The sequence below is a fragment of the Pinus tabuliformis genome, chromosome 8 (assembly GCF_031772625.1).
Source record: "Pinus tabuliformis cultivar Carrire ecotype Pingquan chromosome 8, CPIR1, whole genome shotgun sequence".
Taxonomy (NCBI): Eukaryota; Viridiplantae; Streptophyta; class Pinopsida; order Pinales; family Pinaceae; genus Pinus; species Pinus tabuliformis.
Window position 1 is genome coordinate 467489571 of NC_142294.1, and position 23867 is coordinate 467513437.

The 23867-nt window shown below is 38.5% G+C and overlaps 1 protein-coding gene across 1 annotated transcript in view; it reads right to left on the bottom strand.

The window, feature by feature from the left end:
• The window catches only part of LOC149236080 (alcohol dehydrogenase class-3), a 55834-nt gene that overhangs the window by 22885 nt on the left and 9082 nt on the right, over nt 1-23867 (bottom strand). Inside the window, exon 2 of the mRNA XM_089372309.1 lies at nt 1621-1757. Coding sequence (XP_089228435.1) covers nt 1621-1757 — 137 coding nt within the window. The remainder of the gene's footprint in view (nt 1-1620; nt 1758-23867) is intronic.

The following is a 23867-nucleotide window of genomic DNA, read 5'->3' on the forward strand; positions in this document are numbered from 1 at the left end:
GAAGCTATGATTAGGACTCAATACAAAACCAGTGTTTTGGAAAGTGATCCAACTCAACTCGCCTGATTTGACTGTCAGCCACACCGACTTGGCCTATTGCTCAGTTCGGAAGGCTGGTTGGTTCCAAGCCAGCCCTACTCAGCCAAGTAGGCATTGGACACCACTATGACACACTCAAGATGCAAAATTCAAGTCTTTTTTATTAAAAAACAAAAAATCCTAATTCCAAAACCCTACCAATGCTATACCAACCCGGCCCTACTTAGCCAAGTAGGCATTGGACACTATCATGGCACAACTCAAGATGCAAAATTCAAGTTTTTTTATAAAAAACAAAAAACCTAACTCTTAAACCTACCAAAATGCTATAAATAGACCCCCTTGCCTCACACCTCTCATGGACCAAAAGCAGCCCAAAAAAAATTCAGGGGCTCCAGCCCTCAACACACTCAGGGCATATACTAACAAAGCATGGAAATAACCATGCAAAGAATATAACACATTCCCCTAACATAAAGGCCATATAGAGCCTCATTGATTATGTATTTTACAGTGTCATTTGATATATTCACCCTTACATGGTATAAACATGAATAGACTCGCATAATCACTGTTTTTAGATTTCTATGGTCAGAATTTTCACAATGTGCATTCAGATTTTCCAGTATTCATCATTGTTTGTCGACGTTCCGAAACCTATTGAGGGTCCAACATCAGGACTTGCATATTGTGTCTCTCACAATTTGGAATCATAGTTTATAATCTTTATAATATATTTTTTAATTAAATTTTAAATATTTTATGTATTTTTAGTAAACCACGACATTGATATCAGATCAGTGCAAGTCAATCCAAGCGCAAGTTTTAGAACATTGTACAAAAAATTGTGGGAAAATACAATAACAAATGCATTTATAAATTATTATGGAGAGTTAATATTTATACCAATTGTTTGATTCCAGACTTCTATACATGATCAACCTACAGGAAAATACAAGAACAGAAGCATTTATAAATTCTTATGCAGAGTTAAGACTTATAACAATTGTTTGATTCCAGATTTCTATACATGATCAACTTCTATTTACAAGCTTCAGTTCCTCAACCTCTGGAAAAATATTATTTTCAGAAGATTTAAACCCACAGAAATTTTGGATGCACAGTGGTTACTATATATCCAAGAATTTGAAAACTGCCATGTAGCTGTGCTCTAACCTGAATATGGTATGCCAAAAGACTCTTTGGAGTGAGCAATTGCTGACTTTTATGGTAACAAGAATGTTTGTGCATTTAGAAATAATTTATAAATCATAATTTGATATCCTTTGAAAGGGTTGTTTCTAGTGTTGTTTCTTGCCCACAAATATAATGCTAATGTAATAAATTAAATTTCCGCTGAGCTTTAACTTAACAAGAATGTTTGTGTGCGCATTTAAAATAATTTATGATTTGATATCCTCTGAAAGAGTTGTTCCTGGTGCTGTTGCTTGTACACAAAAAATATTCCAATTGCAATAAATTAAATTTTCTACAGGGTTGAGACTCCAACTCTATGCACCTGAAATCCAAACTTTACAAATGTGAGTCTAAACATTTAAGAGGTTCAAGAAGGTAACTTGCCTTTCCGCTCCAAGTATAAGCATCTGTGTGGCATAGAGCCACATACAATATCTTTATGCGGACCTCCCCAGCCTGAGGTGGTGCGACTTGGACATCTTCAATTACTAGGGGCTTATTTGGTTCCCAAGCAACAGCAGCTTCACAGTGCAACATAAAAAATGAACGATAGAAGGAAAACAAACAAAGCAATTACGGGAACAAATATCAAATATCAAATCATAACGACAAATCCAAAATGCATAAAAAACAGTGACAGGTGTGATGACAAGAATCAAATAAGATCTGACAATAAACAAAATGCCATTAAGATTTAGAAAAGAAACTGTGTAAAAATTAAGCAAATGATTCAAATGGATAACTAAAACAGATTTCAGGAAAAATAATAAACTGCCAGAAGCTTGAGGATTTAGATATCTGATTGTATTATATCAAGTTCCATGAAATTTTCATAGATAAATCCAGCTAAAAAATCCTTTAAAGATGGCCACAAATAAAATTCACATGCAGGTTTGAACCTTGAACAATAAGCTTCCTTCAGTGCTATTAGGGATTTCCAAAGGGATGTTGATAATAGTCGAATCAATCTTGGATGGACAGGAGGAAGATGGAGCTAGAGCAGGAATCATGCAGGTTTAGAGTTATGCAGAATATTACCCCAGAAGTTGAGCAGATGGATGACTCAGTAGGCCCAACTGGGGGTCACTCTATCCTTTCCAATTGGGTTGACCTGGTTTCGAAACATGATTTGAGTAGCATTTTAGGGAAGGAAAGGGGGGACACCTTGGATAACCTCATGGTGCAAGTCAGAAACTACAGTTTGCAATGGCAAGGACCAGTATGAAAGCAGATGGGACAGCACTGACAGAAGTATTGTATATTCTTTAAAATCTTGATAGAGAGAAGTGGGTGATATCTTGTCAATGTAGTTGTGCCTCTCACCCCCAACCCTTCCTTTTGAAAATGTTAGCATGTTTGGAAGGTTTTGGTTTAGCATTAGTGCATTTATTTAACCCTAAGTTCATTCCATGAAGTGGGAACCCATCAACTTAGGGTTAATAATTTCTCTTTGGTGTGATGATAAGATTTAACAAGTGTTTTGCCATGGTTTTCCGAAGGTTTAATTATGATGATGGTGGTGGAGTGCCCTAGGAGATTGGATGGCATATTACTTCTGGTTTGCACATTTGAATGTATGACTTTATTCTCCTTGAGGGTGCCTAGCATATGTGTCCTTCACATGGTTCCAGTGTGGTTTCTGATGTATTTAATATGATCGGAGCCCTTATAAAGTGAGTGTCCTAGGAGGAATTGGTGTTTTGCACACATGTACCACCTTCTCATGTCATGTTTAACATCCTCAATGGAGCGCTAGCCTTGTACACATATGCTAAGGATGATTTGGGGGAAGTTTCACATTGTTTTGACCAAATGGAGGCCTAGTATTGGAGTGCCCTAGCTAAATTGACTCATTTGACACTTGGAAAAGGGTTATTTTGGGGTAAACCATGATTCTCCTTTAAGCACCCTATTTCCTAGGAGGCTAGGCATGCATGCACTATAAAATTATTTTATGGCTTGAAAAAGTAGGCACACTTCTCTAGAGTGTGCATCCTTCTATTGGGTGTGATGATTTGGCATATGAAGGAATATTACATGATTTATTGATGACAAGTGTAACTACCCTTGCATGTAACTACCCTTGCACACTTCCCTAAGGCACCCTCCTATAGTGCTCATAGTTTTGGCAAAACAAGACATGGTTTTGGAAACCAGCTCATGGTTTTGGCTCATAGTTTGACTATGATTATTCGTGGCTCCAACAAACCTAGCATACTTCACTAGGGCACACTCTTCTTTGGGATTACTTTATTATTTGTTGAAGTTACAAAAACCTTAGCTCATATCTCTAGAGTTTAGGGTGCACTCCTTATGTTTGTTATTTTGCTTGGTCAAAGAGGTTAGCATGGCACAAATTCCTATCCACAATAGAACCAAAAAAATTCACTCAAGCAAGGATCCTCACTAGATAAAAGAAATGGAAGAAGAGACGTATCAATTGAAAAGAATGGAACATGGGAGCTAGTGCATTGTCCAAAGGATAAGAATGTCATAGGTACCAAGTGGGTGTATAAGAATAAAATGAATGAAGATGGCACTAATCTGAGTCTCACACTTTAGCTTATAATTTCTCAAAGGTCTCTTCCTTCACAGATGGCCTCACAGGTCATAAGTCGCAAGAAAGTCAGATTTGAGTGTTGGAAGGTCAAATCTGCATGAAGAAAGTCAAATCTGAGTATTAGAAGGTCAAATCTGCAAGAAGAAAGTCAGATTTGAGTGTTGGAAGATCAAATCTACAAGAAGGAAATCAAATTCGTGATCTGAAGAAGCACATCTAGCAAACCGAGAAGTTGTAGTCGTGGTTGTAGAAGGACAGGTTGCCAAGGAAAACAACAATCCAAGGACCTTGAACTAAAGGCACTAGCTCAAGGTATGCATTTGATGTTTTTTGGGCAGATTGTAGATTTGATGGAATAGATCTCAAGCTCTAAGTTTGGTATACCATGTATACTAGTTGTATCAGAGATCTAAGGGGCCATGATCCTAGTATGAGATCCCTAATGATTCTTTTATTAATGGACTAATAAAGGTAGATATTTGGGCCATATAAATCTATGTACTTAATTGATTTCATTGTTGTTACATTTTTGTTGTGCAATGTGTTGTTAATGTTTTGTATATTCAGAGTATCTATGCTCTAGTTTAGACATAGACCAAATCTAGGGTACAAGGAAAATTCAGCATGGTATCAGAGCTACTTTGAAGAGCACGTGGATCAAAGTGTGCATAGGGTAGCAAAGTGAGCTAGTGAAGGTTATGTAGGCTCAGAGGGAGTCTAGCTTCAAAGGGAGATTGCAAAGGAATTTCAGTCGCTCAGTGAAAGCTTGAATCTTCAAGTTAAAGAGAGAGGAGTTTTCAACCCATGCAAGGAAAATCACAAACCACGCGAGCGCCAAGAACACTCATGGTGGTTCAAGGAAAAGTCATGTTGCATGCGAGAACAGTGATGCACCGTGCAAGATAAAGCTTGGCCAAGTACAAAAGAAGATGTGGCATGTGTGAGGACAGTCATGGGTACACAAGGAAAGTCATGGAGCTGGAGATTTCTAAGTGTGAAGGAAATACCTTCCTCACTAAGAGGGAGTGTTGGAATTTGGATAACTAGAAAGGTATTTCCAAAAGAAGGAAACCCACCAAAAGTGAGTTGGTTGGGCAAGTTACCCAAGTGGTTGGGGCTTTGCCCCAAAGATGTGGGTTTGGACCCAAATCAATTAATTGTTTATTCTAATTTATGGTTAAAGGGTTGAGTGGGAAAAACCTTAAAGGACCAAGGATTCCCCAAATAACCTAAAGGAAAACTATAAATATGAGGCTAAACAAAAGGCCTATACACAAAAGTGGAGAAGAAAGGACCTAGCTACAAATCTGCCTTAAAGGAGTTGCAATAGTAAGGAGGCTGAGTTTCTCCATTTGGCCAACTAAAGGAGCTGCTACCAAAAGGGAGGAGGCTGAGTAGCAGGATCTAGCCACTGTACTTGAAGGTCAGATCTACAAGAAGAAAGTCAGATTTTAGTGTTGGAAGGTCAAATCTCCAAGAAGAAAATCAAATTTGAGTGTTGGAAGGTAATATTAGCAAGAAGAAAGTCAGATCTAAGTGCTAGAAGGTCAGATCTGCAAGAAGAAAGACGGATCTGTGATCTGAAGAAGCAGATCTAGCAGCTCGAGAAGTTGTAGCGTGGTTGCAGAAGGACTAGTTGCTAAGGCTAGCAATAATCCAAGGACCTTGAGTTGAAGGCACTAGCTCATGTATGCATTTGAAAAAAAAATTGGGCAGATTGAAGATCTGATGAAATAGATCTCAAGCCCTAAGTTTTGTATATACATATACTAGTTGTATCAAAGATCTAAAGGGCCATGATCCCTAGTACAAGAGCCCTAATGATTCTTTTATTAATGGACTAATAAAGGCCAAGATTTGGGCCATATAAGTATGTGTACTTAATTGATTTCATTGTTGTTAAATTCTCATTGTGCAAAGTGTTGTGTTGACCACTACATGTCATGACCCATAGCAGTACACCCCCCTTTCGCAAAAGGGAGAGCATCTGATCGATGTGTCTGTGTCGTCCAGCTATCATCATCAACCTGACTTCCAAGGTGTTATGTAAACCCAGTGTGCATGTGTATAATGTAAGTAATCTTCGCAGAGTCATATCATGTATGTAGCGACCTAGGTAACCTACCTTTCTAGTGACAATCTCCATTCTAAGAGGTTTTTCATCTCACCGATTCATTTTCGGATGATCAGCAGAGTTTTTCCCTCCAGTCTTACCCCAAAGCTGGAATGGATTTTGTCGCTAGGATCTTAAGCAAGTCTCAGTGTTCTAGATCGAGTCTATGTAAAAGCAATTTGGGAATAATCCTAACTATTTGGTTAGATTATTTTATTACAAATTGTTTGGTCTATTGGATTATACTTGTGTCGAAAAAATGGGTAGTCTATGAGGGTCTATTACAAATGGGTTTTCCCCCTTGCGATGTAAAAAATATGTAAATCATGATGTAAAATGTCTAGTGCATAGTCCCTCATAATTAGAAAGCCATGGCTAAACATTTGAGAGTTGGAAAAATAATTTATCCCCTCATAAGTTAATTAATTAAATTTTCTCGCCCAAAATTAATTAAAATCCTAAGCCATAAATTTAATTAATTCTAAGTCCTATGTAAATTTAAATTCTCCAAAGGCAAAAATTCGTTGGTACTAAAAAAAAATAAATTTTAAGAGATCCCAAGACTAAGGTAAATTAATTATTTTGATCAATTTTAAACCTTTGATCCCTGGGGATTAAGTCAAAGTCAATTTTTTGGAGAAATTAACTCAAAAATTCTATTTTTGAGTTAATTAAAATGCATTTAAATGAAAAATTCGATTTTTCTGAAAAATAAATTATTTCGACGGATGAGATTAAAGGAAATTTTGATCTTCATCAACGGTCGAGATTACTTTGATAAGGATCACTCGAACTAGCCGTTGGAAAATTTATCTTTAAATAGGAGGTCATTTGTCAGTCGATCTATCCGATCTCTGAGTCGTGTGCTAAGCAAGAAGCTCTTGTGTAATCTTTTTCTAGATAATAAAGAAAGACTTTGGGGTTAAATTTTGTTGGTGTTACTCTTCTTGGCAATGTTGTAAGCTAAGTCACCGGTTTCGGCGAATTTAATCCTAGGGATTCGAAATCCACTGAACCTCAAGCAAAATCGAATTTGTTCGAACGTGTTCGCGAAATAAAATGTCGAACACGAACCCGAACGCTGAACCCGAACTTGATTGTCGAAAAAAAATAATATATATATATAAACAAAAAAACAAAAATCGCCTTGAAATTCGTTTTAATTAGATTTTATTCGGTTTAAAATTTTGAATTTTATGCAGGCCCAGTTAAGTAACTTAGGGTTTCGTTGGGGGTTTCGTTGGCCATCATTTAAAAATTAAAAAATAAAAATAAAATAAAAAATCACCCAATTTATGTATGTCACGGGCAGCAATGTGCTTTTTGTGTTCATTCACAAATCACATACACAACAGTGAGCACAGCAAGTTGCAGCATACCGGCTGACGACAACACTGCCACTACAGACTACAGTCTACGCAACATCGTGCACGTTATGCCTACGTCGTCTCCAGACTCCAATCTCCTGCGGCGTCCCGTCTCCCAACTCCAGTCTCCACTGTCCAGTCACCGACGTCGACTCCACTATCCAGACTCTCGCCCAACCGGTCGATCATCGCTCTAGACTCACACTGCGTGCAACGTGACTGCATAGTCACTCTCTTGCTCGGTTGAAGGTTCTCAGCGTCACAGGCTCAGCAAGCCGCACTGTCCAGACTCCAAGTAAGTCAAAAATTAAAATGCACATTTTTTTATCAGTTAAAACTTAATAAGTTAATATACACAATTTAGTAGTTTTTTTTAATATAGTGTCTAGACTCTCAGGCTTCAGCCTGAGTGATCCAGACTGTTTAAATTTATTTTATAAATTATAGTTTCATTCTGCAAATTAAAAACAAACAAACAAATATTTCAGGCTTCAAGCCTTCATCTCAGTCTTCAACAATCAAAACCTTCAAATTTCAATGGCACCCCCAAAATCTTCAAGCCTTCACCTCAGTCTTCAACAATCAAAACCTTCAAATTTCAATGGCACCCCCAAAATCAACTATTGTAGCATGGAATTTTGTCAAAAAAGAGGGGAAAAATCTTTTGTCAGCTATGTGGACATCAATTCACTGGCTCTTTAACTAGAGCAGTGGATCACCTTCTCAGTATTAGCAATGGAAGTGGAGGTGGTGTTGAAGGCTGCACTAAGATCTCTGATGAACAAAAAACCGTAGTGGAGAAAGACTATTTCGCTTCAAAGATGGAAAAGGAGAAAAGGGAAAATAAGAGGCAGTGAATTGAGAGGGAGATTGCCATGTCTTCCTCCAACACCAATAATTCAATCTCAACCATTGGTGGATCAAGTTCTACTCAAGTAAAAACGGGTGGAACCAAAACATTAAATCAATTCTGGAAACCTGTGGAGAGACAAGAAGTTGATGATGCTGTTGCAGAATTCTTTTATGCATGTGCAATTCCCTTTAATGTGGCGAGTCGTCCATATTTTAAAAATGTAATTAGACAAGAAGTCGATGATGTTGTTGCAGAATTCTTTTATGCATGTGCAATTCCCTTTAATGTGGCGAGGAGTCCATATTTTAAAAATGTAATTAAAAAGGCCATTGATTTTGGGAAGGGCTATGTTCCTCCCAGATCTGAAGCTTTAAGGACCACTTTGCTAAAGAAAACAAGAGACAGAGTGACAAAAAAGTTGGTTCAGATTAAAGAGTCTTGGAAGCATACAGAATGCACGATTTTGAGTGATGGTTGGTCAAATTTGTGTCATCACCCATTAATCAATGTGCTTGTTTATAGTGCTTGTTTATAGTCATCAAGGGGTACTTTTCTTGAAGGCAGTTAATGCAATGGATCGAGTGAAGACATCAAAATTTATTTTTGGAATTTTGGATGAAGCAATTCAAGAGGTTGGGGAGAAAAATGTGGTCCATGTTATTACAGATAATGCATCAAATTGTGTTGGTGCAGGGAAGATGATTATGGAAAAGTATAATCACATTTCTTGGACCCCTTGTGCAACTCACTGCTTAAATTTAATGTTGCATGATTTAGCCAAATTTCCTTGGGTCAATGAGACAATCTGAAGAAACAAAACAATTGCAAACTTCATCATCAACCATCGTCTCACTTTGAGCATATATAGGAAGAATGCATCAAAAGAGTTGTTGAGGCCTTGTGATACAAGGTTTACCACTTTTTATATTACTCTTAAAAGAGTTGTTGAGGAAAAAGCAAGCCTAAGAGTTGTTTTCTGCAATATTGAGTGGGAGAGATCTCCCCTTTCAAAAGAAACTAAGGGGAAAAATGTTGAACAAATAGTGCTCAATAATGGCTTTTGGGAAAATGCAAACAAGGTTTTAAAAATATGTGGCCCAATTGTTAATGTGCTCCACATGGTTGATGGTGACAAACCTTGTATGGGTTTTGTTTATGAAAGCATTGATCGTTGCAAAGAGGCCATTGCAAGTGCTTTTAATAATGTGGAAGTTGATTACCAGGAGATATGGGATTTAATTGATCAAAGATGGAAGATGATGCATAGTCCATTACATGCAGCAGCATGCTATTTGGGTTATCAAGACAGAGATGAAAAAGTCATGAATGGACTTATCTAGGCTATTGAGAAGCTAAATCCAGATCCAGTAATTGCAGGTTTGGTCAGATGTCAGTTAAGGGCATACAAGTTAGAAGAAGGGTTATTTGGAACACAATCAGCAAAGTATGATAGGAGCATAAGTGATCCAGCAGTATGGTGGAAATTTTATGGTTCAAGGGCACCAGAATTGTAAAATTTTGCAATTCATATCTTAAGTCAGGGATCAAGTGCATCAGCATGTGAAAGGAATTGGAGTTCCTTTGACCACATTCATTCCAAGAAAATAAATAGATTGTTATCTGGAAGATTAGAAGATCTTGTTTATGTTCATAATAACTTGCAGTTGGCTTTGAAAATGTGGCTAAAGAGTCATCCAATTCCTCTACTCCATGGATCGATCCTATTCCAAATAGATCAAGGGATCAAGTTGATTTTTACATTGATCATGACATTGACAGGGAAATGAGTGATGAATCTGATGTTGAAGCATCTAGCGGATTCACAGCTCCTACTACTCTTGATGATATACAACTTTTTGATATAACAAGTGGGCCACAGGAACATCGAGAATAAAACTTGTGTTCCTATTTTAGACTTCTAGTTTACTTTTTGCATCAACAATTTTCTAAAACTGCCAAGCTACTTTAAATTTTCGAGTTTATATATTTTGAATACTTATTTATCAGATTTTTTTTCAATATATGAAATCTGATATGGCCCATAGTTTTGTTGAATTTGATATGGGTGCCAATGTCTATGATGAATTTCTCACCTTGTTTACTATGTATGGAAGTTGGTTCTTTATTGACACTCGCTTTCATGGTTTATAAAATTATGTGGAAATGATTTAAATGTTTGAGCAATAATCCTATGTGTTTGCAATGTACATTATGGACTTTTGACTTTAAATTGATTTATATATATATATATATATATATATATATATATATATATATATATATGTATATACATTTTTTTTCAAATTTCTATATGTCGAACTTTATCAGCAAAATTTTAGGTGCCGAACTTTATTCGAATTTCAAGGTCGCCGAACTCAAACACGAACACAAACGTGGTGACTTTTTTTTTCCACCGGAAAAATCGTAATCTTTCATTATATGGTGAAAAATTACATATAGTATATGCTGATCAGCATATGCGATTTGTGCTAGTATACAAACGTGGTGACTTAGTATGTAAGATGTTTTATTTCATGCATAATTTTTTCTAAAGCCATCAATGATAGCTTTTGAAGAGTGATTTGAAAACAGGTATCTTGCTCAGTTGCTATGGTTTGAATAATAATTTAAATTTTGAACATAATAACAGGTATCTCTATTTGTGTAAGTTCTATTATTACTTTCTCGCTCTATTTTTAATGGCTAGATCGAGTTTTGCGGCGAAATCTTCAGTTAGATCATCGAGCGTTAGGGGAAGTTTTCAATTGGACCAGCCAACTCCGATCTATGTTTTCTGAAGAGCCCAACTAAATAAACTCTGGAGATATAATAAGAATTTTTTTTGTGATGCATGAGGGTTTCGAGCTGGCACCTCCTTTTAAAATTTAACAAACAAAAATGTGCAGCATAATGATAGATCTAGCTTATTAGAGCCTTCAATTTGTAATTATTGTAATTATCTAACTGGGTTTTTGGGGTTTTTAATTTCATCATTATATATATCGTTTGGGTGTTTTCTTTTTGTCGTACAGTTGTAGATCTAAAGGATAATTTTTATTTGAAGCTAGATCTAGGCCCTGGAGGGTAAGATCTGGCCTCAATATCATATTGCAGGAGCATTATTCAAATTTTACTTCTTTTTTAACAGTTTGAGGATTTTAAAATTTTAGATCTGGGGATTTCATGAGTTTTTCCTGAAAGGAAATCTGAAGCAGAAGTATACTGGTTTAACATAAATTTCTAGAAATTGTTTAAGGGTTTCCTGGGCTACCATATTTTTCAATCTGTTGCCTTATTGAGACCTCTTCTCTACTGCGTTTTTACTTTCCTCTCACTGCAAATTTCAAAATTTTCGTTGCCTAAACCCTCTTGTCGCTGCAAATCCCTCCTCTATTCCATCGTTACCCTTCAAACCCGGTTTTCTTCGAACTCCTTTTTCCATTGCCTGCAGCTGCTCCTTGTCGACTGCCTTTGTCTGCGGCTTCTCTCATTAAATCCACAGCTTCTCCTTCCATTTCTCCTGCCTGCCATACACTCGCTCACTGCCTTTCAAATCTTCTTCACTTGCGTTCCTGCATCCCTCATTGTCTCCTTTCCCTCGATTCTCCATCTCCCTTTGTTGCTCGCCCTCCAACGGCTCCATATCTCCTTCCTCTAAAGCCATCGCTCCTCCCTTCCTGCAAACATGCATCCATCGCAGCTCCCTCGACCCGCATTTCTCCCCATCGTCGCTCGAACTCCTCTCCATCCTTTGTCGTCGTCGACCTGCAAAGCAAACATTTGATTTCCTCTTTTCTTTTTTTTTAACTTTATCCTTTGTCTTAAATTTAGTTTAGGGTTTCATTTCTAATAATTCGATTTTTTCTTTTAGGTTTGCTTTCATTTTTTTTTACTTTTTTTAAATATTAACTCAAAAAAAATTGATTTTAACTTTTTTTACTTTGATTTTCTTTTTTATTTTGAATTTCATTTTGTTTTACTTTTCCTTTTTTATTTTGAATTCTTTTTGTGACATTTGGATTTTGCTTGAGATATAATAAAAACTAAAAAAATAAAAATAAAAATAAAAAAAATCATTTTTATGTGACTTTGAAATCAAAAGAATTTGCACTTTCACATTTAAAAAATTTAATTTTTTTATGTGGCCTATGGCCCATTAAAATTTTGATTTATTAACCCTTTTGATTTTTTTACTTTTGTCACATTGAAAATTTAATTTCTTCATTTACTACATTAAATTTGCTTCATAAGCTTAGCACGTTAAAAATTGCCTAAGGAATAATTAAATTGTTAATCTAAAGTTCCTTCTTGGTGTCTTTTTTGTGTTAAAGGTAAAATTTAAAAGGAAAATTGTGTGGTATTGATATTTTCATTTCTCTATAGTCAAACACGCTTAATAATCTTTTAAATCGCCTCTAAAGATTGACTATAGAAGAACGATAATTTTTCTGAGTCATTAAAGAAAAATCATTTAAATTCTAGGATTTTGAATTGCTTAGCATTTGAATTTCATGGTTCTTCATGGTATTTGGATCTTTAGGAATTTAATTGCTATATTATTTTGTATGTTAAGATCGTTGTTTCTTTTGAAATTTTTTTCGCTCCCGAGACCTAGCCGCCCCTGCAGCTGGTTGCGGCCGCCGGCCAGTCTCGGCTCACAGGCCCTCCCCTGCGCGCTTGGCGTTCTGAGACGGGTTCCCTTAGTTTCTGCCTGCCAGACCTACGGCTGACCTCACAGCATACCCTTGCTGAGACCTTCATGGAGCCCAGCGGGGGCTCTGCCCCCCCCCCATACCCTTCCTCCGAAGATCGCGGCGTTCAAAGCCATGGTAGCTGCTAGCTCGAAACGCCCTCTCTCAGCTAGCCAGCAAAAATTTGTCAAGAAGCTTGATTCCATCCCAACAGTTGCCCTACCTGAAGAAGAAATTTGCAAAGCTGCCTTGAATCTAGCTGAGAAAGGGTTGATAGGCCAGTTCACGGGTCTCTGGCCTTCCCCCAAGATAGTGGAGAACTGGACCCAAAGAAATTGGGCTCCCTTGATCAAAGAATGGGTCAAAAGTTATTCCGTAGGCAAAGGATTCTATGTGTTCGTCTTCGAGAGCTCGGATGACAGAAGCCTAATCTTCAGAAATGGCCCTTATTTTATGGGACAGCAGGGGTTGTATCTAAATAAATGGTCTCCGGATTTCGACCCCTCTCAGGACGTGCCATCAGCTGTTCCAGTATGGGTGCGACTTCCCCATCTGCCCTTACACTGCTGGAACCAAAAAACTCTGCAAATCATAGGCAATGCGTTAGGAAAGTATATAGATCAAGCAGTAAGGAAAGATCAGTACTCATGCGCCCGAATCTGCGTAGAAGTGGACCTTGAGGAGGGTTTGCCCGAAGCAATAAAGCTCTCGGTGGCCGGGTGGACTCATGTGCAGGAACTGGATTACGAACAGCTTCCATTCAAGTGCAGATATTGTCATGAACATGGGCACTTTGCAAAGAACTGCAAGAAAAAGATCGAGGAACAGGCAGCAAAAACAAGTGAGGACCAGTGGACTGTAGTTCAAAAAACCGCTCGGCAAAAAAAAGGAAATGGTAAAGGCAGCTTGCCAGAAGCTCCAAGCGGTTCCAAGCCTAACCAAGATAAGGAAGCAACTCAGAAAGGAGTAGAAAATACTCAGGCTAACCCATCTACCTCGACTCAGGAAAATCCAGAGCATGTAGCAGATCGATCCCCCATCAAAGAGGGGGAGGAAATCCCACAGGTTGAGACTGCGCAACGAAGCCCCTCCAGCCCCTCATATGCTGATGTAACAAGGAAAAAACTAGAAGAAAGCTCAGGTTCTTCAGAAGACAAAACCTTTGAGCGACCTACTAAAAAAGCAGGAAGGAAATCTCGCAAAGAGATTAGGGAAGAGGAGGTTGAGCAACTCAAAGTCCAAGGAAGCCAGGCCACCATAGAAATGACCATGGGAAGAAACATTAGACCAAGGCCTTCCAAGGGAGGCCACACCCCTTTCCTTAAGTAAATGATGAAACTCGTCTCTTGGAATTGCAGAGGGCTGGGGAACGCATCCAAAGCCGAAGCAGTCATGGACCTCCTGAAAATAGAGCCTACAGATATCCTCATGCTCCAAGAGACGAAGATAGAAGGGGGCGCTCTTCTAGATATCAGCAAAACAAAATGGAAGAAAAGAGCAGGCAAAGCAGTTAGTTCAAGGGGATCCTCTGGAGGGCTGGCAACTCTCTGGACCGAAGACCTATTTCAGCTAAAAAAGTCCCATGAAACCCAGCACTGGATCTTTACGGAGCTGTTACACTGTACAAGTAAGTTGACCATCTCTTTGTTTAATCTATATGTTCCTGTTACATATTCTGAAAAACGAGATTGCTGGAAATCCCTTTCAGCTTATCTTGAACAGCATAATCCAGATAACATTATCATAGCAGGCGATCTCAATATCGTTCTGAAAACAAAGGAGAAAAGGGGAGGATCAAACAACAGAGATCCAATGCTGGCTTTCGTCGAAGAGCTCACACAGCAATGGGACTTACTTGATTTTGCCCCAGTGCGAGGCCTATATACTTGGTCCAACAACAGATCTGGGCCAGATCATATAGCTGCCCGATTGGATCGATTCTTGGTTCAAAGTTCGATTATGTTGAACAAAAGGATAATAAAAACCAAAATCTTGCCCAAGCTCTCCTCAGATCACAAACCGATTCAACTCCTCCTAGAAGATGAAGAAAATTTGGGGCCCCTCCCTTTTCGATTTAATCCTCTATGGATTGAGAGAGAAGGTTTCATAGACATTGTGAAAGAAGCGTGGGCCAAACCTATTTCTGGATCCTCAAGCTTTGTTTGGGAGCAAAAGCTCAAGGCTACAAAGTATGCGTTGAAGGACTGGATAAGGAAACCAGTCCACAACCCAACCAATACAAGAAAGGAGGCAGTCCACACGTTGGAGAACCTGCAAGATAACATGGAACGCAAAGAGATTACAACAGAGCTGCTGGAGCAAGAAACAAAGGCTCAATGCTCTACCTTTCAAGCCTTAAGAAAAGAAGAAGAATACTGGAGAATCAAATCCAGAAGTCTGTGGCTAAAAGCAGGGGATCAGAACACCTCCTACTTCCACAGACAGTATAGAGCACGGCTGTCCAGGAATCATATCTCAGAAATAAAAACAGCAGAAGACGAAGTCAGACAGGGATTCAACCAAGTTAAAGATGTTGCAGACAGCCATTTCAGGAAATTATATAGTGAGGAACCACAGGACTGCGAGGAGGAAATTACAGGTTTCCTACATAATATTCCCCAACTGATCAATCCTAAAGATAACGACGTTCTCATCAATGACTTCACTGAGGAAGAAATAATCAAAGTCATCTGGACCATGGAACCTGATAAAGCCCCTGGCCCAGACGGCTTTACTATACACTTCTATAAAGTATGCTGGAACATCATCAAAACTGATCTCCTAAAAATGATTAAAGGCTTCATGAGAAAAGCAAAGATTGGAGGAAGCACCAACTCCACTTATTTAGCCTTAATACCCAAAGAATCTAATCCAGAATCTTTTACAAGATTCAGGCCTATATCGTTATGCAATGCATCATATAAGATCTTGGCTAAACTTCTTGCAAATAGGATCAAGCCCCTATTAAAAAGATTGATCTCCAGCCCCCAGGGAGGATTTGTGGAAGGTAGGCACATTCTTGATAATGTCATTCAGGTACAGGAGACAATCCACTCCAGCAAACAGAGAAATGAGAAAGGTATGGTGATAAAGTTAGATATGGCAAATGCGTTTGACAGAGTAAATCGCCCCTTCCTCCTTAAAGTTCTCAGTGCCTTTGGCTTCTCTCCTCAGTTTGTCCAGCTTATACAAGCCTGTATTGAAAATCCCTGGATTGCCCCTCTAGTCAATGGACGCCCTTCCAATTTCTTTCAAGCATAGAGAGGCATCAGGAAGGGCTGCCCTCTCTCCCCCTTCCTGTACATTTTAATGGCTGATTCTTTTAGTAGGAAACTTTCTTCTGAAAGAGCTGCTGGCACTCTCCCCGGTCTCAAACCCTCCCCTAGCGTAGTTCCCTTGAACCATGCTCTTTTCGTAGATGATTCTCTTCTAATTGGAGGCGCATCTTCCATAATCGCCAAAGGTTTTGATACAGTTCTCAAGAGTTATTGCAGGGTCTCAGGAGCGCTGGTCAACAAAAACAAGAGTGAAATTTACACCTGGAATATAGATAATCAAGAGCTAACTGGAATTACAAATGCCTTGGGGTTCAGAGGCCACACCCAATGGGATCGATTCAAATATCTAGGGCTACCGATCACAAATGGTCCGAACAGAAGGTCACTCTGGACAGACATTATTTGCAAAATAAAATCAAAAATAGCATCATGGGGCAGCTTTTGGCTATCTAAAGGAGGCAAAGTCATTTTAATAAAAGCTCTATTATCAGCGTTGCCAGTCTATCAGGGAGCATTCTTACTAGCCCCCAGAAATGTCATGGAGCAGATCTCCAAGCTCTTAAGAGACTTCTTGTGGCAAGGTGGGAAAGGAAACAAAAGGAAGATGCACCTAGTCAATTGGGATTTGATTAAAAGGCCAATAACAGAAGGAGTCCTTCAGATCCGTGACCCATCTCTAGTTAACCTTGCGCTCAGAGGCAAACTCTTATGGAAACTGGTTAACGATCCCAAGCATCCGACCAGCGACATCCTGTTGTCTAAATACGCCCAGAACTCGTCACTCAACAACCTACAATCCGAGCCTCCTGTCAACAGTACGCATGTTTGGGCTCTCTGTTGCAAAAGCAGCTCCTTTTTCAAAAAATCGCTCTACAAAATACCAGGTAATGGCAAGAGAACTAATCTATGGAAGGATCGGATTATGGGAGGCGATCCACTGGAACAGAGTGATGAAATAAAAGATATCAGAGTATGGATGATTGACGCTGGCATTAATAGGCTGTGCGATATCTCAGTTTGGGACCACCGAGGAGAGTGGGCCGGGTGGAACCTCCACGACGCACCTGGCTGGCTATCCGCACAGAGAAACCATCTGATTGAGCTTCTGGAAGAGTCGAAGCCAGAGAATCGACACATAAAAGATCGCTGGGCATGGGGACAGGTAGGCGTATACACCACAGCAGCCGGATACAAGGCCCTTCAGGATTCAAGGAATAACAAACATAATCCAGCCTTCTGGAAGCGAGTTTGGGACAGTCTCGCCCTCCCAAAAGTTAATTTTTTCTTTTGGACATTGATGCACAACAAAATCTTAACAGGGGACAATTTGGAGAAGAGGAACATAGTTGGGCCTCACAAGTGTGCACTATGTAGAAACAACAAAGAAACAGCCCAACATTTATTTCTGGAATGCCATTTTGCTAAGGAAACGTGGAGCCTCATCTTACAGGGATTACAAATTCCGTCATTTCCCCAGCGTTCTATTGATGACCTTTTTGCTGAATGGAATAATCAATATCCGCAAAGAATTCCCATAAAATCCTTCTGGAACAAAGTTTGGACAGCCATACCAAAATTTGTTTGCTGGCAGATTTGGTTAGTTTTCAATGGGCATCAACTCTCCCCTTTCCAGGTTGCAGCTAAAGCCAAAGCCTTCCTTTTGGAAGCAGCACAACAGAAGTTTCATAAAGAGGATCCGCTTTTACTATCTAAAGAAAGGAGTTGGCTATGCTCCCTGGAGCCTGCTCTTCGAGAATCTCCTCCCACACCCCAATCGGCAAATGCGGAATGGCGCAGAAGAGACCAAGAGAAGTCTTCTCAACCTGGTGGAGATCCAAAAAGTTAACCACTATCTTCTTCGACGGGGCCTCCAAAGGAAACCCCGGAACTGCTGGTGCAGGAGGTATCATTTATTCCATAGATGGGATACTAAAAGATTGTTTTAGCTGGAGTTTGGGACAGAAATCCAATAACCAAGCTGAGATTTATGGACTCCTCAAAGCCTGCCAAATAGTGAGAGAACAGGGTATTAAAGAGCTGCAAGTTTTTGGAGATTCAGAGATACTAATTAAGAAATTGAATATGGAAGAGCCTTTTAGTAATGCCGCTTTAAACAAAATCCTGGGCAGATTAAAAAGAGTGCTGCAAGATTTCAGCAACTATAAGTTCTACCACATCCTCAGAAACTTGAATGGGGAAGCTGACCAAATGGCGAATAAAGGATGCTCTCTACCGAAAGGACAGCTGATAGTAAATGGTAACATCTGATAGTAAATGGTAACATCTTCCTCCAGACACCATAAAATTGATGTATTCCAAAATCTGAAGCAGAAGGCTGCTCACTTTGTAATCGGGGCTGCCATGGCAAAGTCCCCTCTTATTTTCTCCACATAAATAAAATTTATAACCGTTTCAGTTAAAAAAAAAAAAAGATCGTTGTTTCTTTTGAATAGCTTGATTGTGTTTCTTCAAGTAGGTTCGTGGTTAATTGAACATCTAAGGCACTGGTCTAAAAATCATTTCTATCTTGTGGTTGTGTCTTATTCATCTCAATTAATCAAAACTCGTCTCATTTTCATTAAGTTATTCAGCCTTAAGTCTCCTAGAGCCTGTGTTCCACAAGTTTCCTTCATTCATTTACCCCTACGGACTACCCCTCTTGACTCGTCTAGGAGAGAGTCTAAACGAAGTGAGTAAGGATTAGAGTGACAGCCCTTACTTTGAGCGTTGTCGTGGTGCCTGAACACTTTGTGCGACAACATTTTTTGGCGTCGTTGCCGGGGACATTTTATTCTCGGCGCTTCAACGACATTTTATCTTCATTCATCTTTCCTCTTCCATTTTCACCAACAATGCCAACATTTTTTGGCGCTTTCTGTCCTTGATCCTCACGACATTTTTCTAATCATCTTATTTTTTCCGCCATTCATTAGCCAGTCAAGCGGTATAACATTTCCTGGCACCATTTGATCTCTTCATCTTTTCATCGCCTTATCTTTCGTCATCTCATTAATCCTTTCATATTCTCTTTTAGCACCTGGACAGTTCGGTTGGTTTCCTGTTTGGGTGGCGACTCCACTTATTCATCCATTATCTCCCATACAAGAAACCTTCCCTAATATCCATATGCTTCTTCTTGACTAACCTTTCAATTTTTTCTTTTTGGATCTTAAAAGCTAGATTCATGCTCCAGTGGCGACTCCACTTTTTTCATTTCTTACAAGAATTTTTGCTAAAAGCTCACTTCTTGGGGATCTCTTCATTTTCTTAAGCAAGAGTCTCTCTCTAGCATCCATTTGGTCCCTCCTTATCCCTTTAAGCAAGTCATCATGGATGATTTGTTTGCCCTGTGTCATTTTACTAACATTCTTCATGATATGCCGGAAGAGGCCATTCATAAATTGCCTTTGTTCTCGAGTGGTGATTCAGCCACTACTAGAAAGCATCTCTCCAAGGTTACTCATATAATAATCAGATATTGTCTTTCTTCACAATATAAACATGAAAATGTCAAGATGCATCTATTTGCCTTTTCTTTAGCGGGTGATGCTTTGTGAATTGGTTTCATAATTGTCCCGAGGATTCTTTCACTTCTTTACAAGACATCATCGATGCTTTTAAAGATAGATATGGAGATCAAGGTGGCTCGCATTGTGCTCCTAGTACTATGCAAAAGGATGAAAGTGATCTTGTAAAGAATCCCAACTATCAACGAAAGATTTCAAGACAATTCTCCGTATCAAAATGTGCCATATTATAGGTATTGTGAATCTTCTCGTGATGAATCCACTTGTATCGTTGCAAGACGAATCCATGATAGTGGAAAAGCAGGAACAAGTTGTCAAATCAGTGTCAACAATGAAAGGGAAAATGATAAGCATCTTATAAAAGAACTAAAGCAGTTGGTTAAAGACATGCAATTCAATCAAACTCAACTGGTAAAAAATATGGAGCTTAATCAAGAAAAAATGATAGTTGATTACACCAAGGATATGAGAACTTTGTACACCCAGTTGGAAAAATGTGATGAGGAGATGGAAATCATGAAAATTAAACACTCCAATCACAAAGCCACCGTAGTAGAAAAGTGTGTTCAGAATATGGACGCTATGAGGACTGACATGCAGAGTCATCATGAGAAAGAAATGAGTATTATTCAAGTAAATCATAATACAATGATGAAGTACATGGAAGCTACATGGAAGCTGCTCAGATTTCTCTTTAGAACAGATTGTTAGCCATGGAGGAAAGCCATGCCAAGGAAATCAATGCTATGAAGGTTGAACACTCTAACTAGATTGATGCCATCAAAATCGAAAAGACCACACTTTAGGATAAGTTGCAAATGATGAAAAACGCACAAGTTCTGAGATTTCAAGTCAGACCAAAGCACAAAGAGTTTGTCACGACTCACAAATCTCCTGGTCCGCCAAAGCATTTCCCATCTCATCACAAGGAGGTTACCTTTCCCATTAAGGACAAGTCGACTTTGGTTAAGGATGACCGAGCTTATGTATCACCATTAACAAAGTATATTCAGAATAAGATTGGGCATACTTCAGATTTTTCAAATCTTTCGTCCAAACATCTTCAATATCAAGACAGGAAATCTATGGTGATCTCATTGTTGGCATCACAGCCTACCCAAAAAAGAGCAAAAAACAAAAAAGCAAAAGGAATCAATTTGATGGATCTGATGGCCGAGAGCAGCTCGATTTTCGGATAAGACAAAGTCCTACAATATGCAGGATCGGGCAAGGCACATCCGAAAAACAACCCACAGATTTGCCAGAAAGCAGGCAAATGCTCAGTATGCACTATATTGAACACATTTGATGCCATGGGGCATCCTTTGTATTGTATTTCTAACCCTACACTTTGTCATTTCAGCATTTCATTTATGTTTTAGGATTAGATTTACTTTTCATGTTAATAAAATTATTGATGAGCTTTTATTTCATGTGCTTAATGTTATATGATGATATTTGGATGGACGCTACTTATGTAATTGTGTGTGTTGCTTGGATGCAGATTCTGGATTCTCACATTCCTTCAATGCAACAACGTGTCCCCAAGTAGAGTCAGATGTTGACCACTACGTGTCAACGACCCATAGCTGTACACCCCCTTTTTTCACAAAAGGGATAGCGCCTGATCGATGTGTCTGTGTCATCCAGCTATCATCATCAACCTGACTTCCAAGATGTTATGTAAACACATTATGCATGTGTATAATGTAAATAATCTCAGCAAACCCGTGTCATGTATGTAATGACCTAGGTAAACCTGCCTTTCTAGTGACGATCTCCATTCTAGGAGGTTTTTCGTCTCACCGATTCATTTTCGGATGATCGGCAGAGTTTTTCCCTCCAATCTTACCCCAAAGCTGGAATGGAATTTGTCGCTAGGACCTTAGGCAAGTCCTGGTGTTCTAGATCGAGTCTATGTAAAAGTAATTTGGGAATAATCCTAACTATTTGGTTAGATTATTTTATTACAAATTGCTTGATCTATTGGATTATACTTGTGTTGCAGAAATGGGTAGTTTGTGAGAGTCTGTTACAAATGGGTTTCTTGAGGTTTGTTTCTTGAAATTTGGATTTTGCTTGAGATACAATAAAAACTAATAATAATAAAAAATCATTTTTATGTGACATTGAAATCAAAAGATTTTGTGCTTTCACATTTAAAAAATAATAATTTTTTATGTGGCCTATGGCCCATTAAAAGTTTGATTTATTAACCCTTTTGATTTTTTTACTTTTGTCACATTAAAAATTTAATTTCTTCATTTACCACATTGAATTTGCTTCATAAGCTTAGCACATTAAAAATTGCTTAAGGAATAGTTGAATTGTTAATCTAAAGTACCTTCTTGGTGTCTTTTTTGTGTTAAAGGTAAAATTTAAAAGGAAAATTGTGTGGTATTGATATTTTCATTTCTCTATAGTCAAACACGCTTAATAATCTTTTAAATCGCCTCTGAAGATTGATTATAAGAGAACGATAAATTTTCTGGGTCATTAAAGAAAAATCATTTAAATTCTAGGATTGTGAATTGCTTAGCATTTGAATTTCATGGTTCTTCATGGTATTTAGATCTTTCGGAATTTAATTGTTATACTATTTTGCATGTTAAGATCGTTGTTTCTTCTAAATAGCTTATTGTGTTTCTTCAAGTAGGCCTGTGGTTAATTGAACATCTAAGGCACTAGTCTAAAAATCATTTCTATCTTGTGGTTGTGTCTTATTCATCTCAGTTAATCAGAACTCGTCTCATTTTCATTAAGCTATTCGTCCTTAAGTCTCCTAGAGCCTGTGTTCCACAGGTTTCCTTCATTCATTTACCCCTAGGGACTACCCCCCTTGACTTGTCTAGGAGAGAGTCTAAAAGGAGCGAGTAAGGATTAGAGTGACAACCCTTACTCTGAGCGTTGTCGAGGTGCCTGGACACTTTGTGCGACAACATGTTAATGTTGTGTATCTTCAATGTGTCTATGCTCTAGTTTAGACATAGACCAAATATGAGCTACAAGAAAAATTCAACACACTTTCTCCTCCTCTAGCCCTCTCCCCCTTGCTACCTCCTCTAATGCCTCATCCTCTAACTAATTAGTGACTAATTCCATGACAAGCCTCTTGGTCTCAACCCTCCATGCAGCAATGATGTCAGTTCCATCAAATGAGAAGGCACCCATGTCAAGTGTTCTCTGAAGTTGCCTCAACCACAATCAAAAATTATAGTAGAAGCAAAACATGTTATTAAGGCACTAGGGATCCATCCTATATGAGGGTCATAAATTATAAAGTAATAATTATAATATAATTAGAAAGTAGTGGGGCATAAAATAATAAATTATAATTTAAATGAATTCAAATTTTAATTTAAAATTCTTGGTGTATATTTTTTCATAAACACTCTAGTTGCACTCACATCCAAAGGAGCTACATGTTTGGCTAAACACCCGAATGGCAAGCTTTTGGAGAATGGGTACTCTTGCACCATAGCTTGTCCACTAAGCATCTATAACAAATAAGAGAAACATATGAAAAAACATTGAAATTTGAAACTTGAAACATGAAAAATGAGATCAAGTATGAAGAGACAATGAAATTTGAAACAAAAGCTTATCTAGCATTTTGTTCTTCTTATCCTAGATAGCCATGTCAAAGCCACAAGTTCCACTTGCCATCTTATATATTTCCATTTCTTTAAAAATCTTTGCGCGTTCTTGTGGAGATGACACCATCCTCTGAACAAAAGTGAGGAATCCATCCATCGCCTCAACATTGAATCTAAAACCACGAGTGTAAAGAATGTGAGGTTGAGATAGATCCTTGCAACATGAATGTGGCAATGGAGTGTATTGTTCCATTGCTCGCCAATCACTCTCCATATCAACAATTGTTTCTCAAACTCATCATCTCCCTTATCCTCATAATAGGTATGGATGGCTTCTTTGGCCCTATGCATAGCCTCATACAAGTAGCCCATTGCAGGCTTGTCTCCTTCAAACAACCAAAAAACATTTACCAAGGGTCCAATAACGGCACACACCTCCTCCACTTCCACCCAAAAACTCTCATGATAAGAAACTAGCCTACATATGCCCCCTCTTCAATTTATGACTATAACATAAAACACACCACTCCTATAAAAGGAACATTCTCTTCTCATCCCACATAGAAGTCAAGAGAGACTGAAGAGATATGAAGCTAGTGGCAAACCGTGTAATGGCAGGATGCACCAAGTCCTTCTTATCGATGAA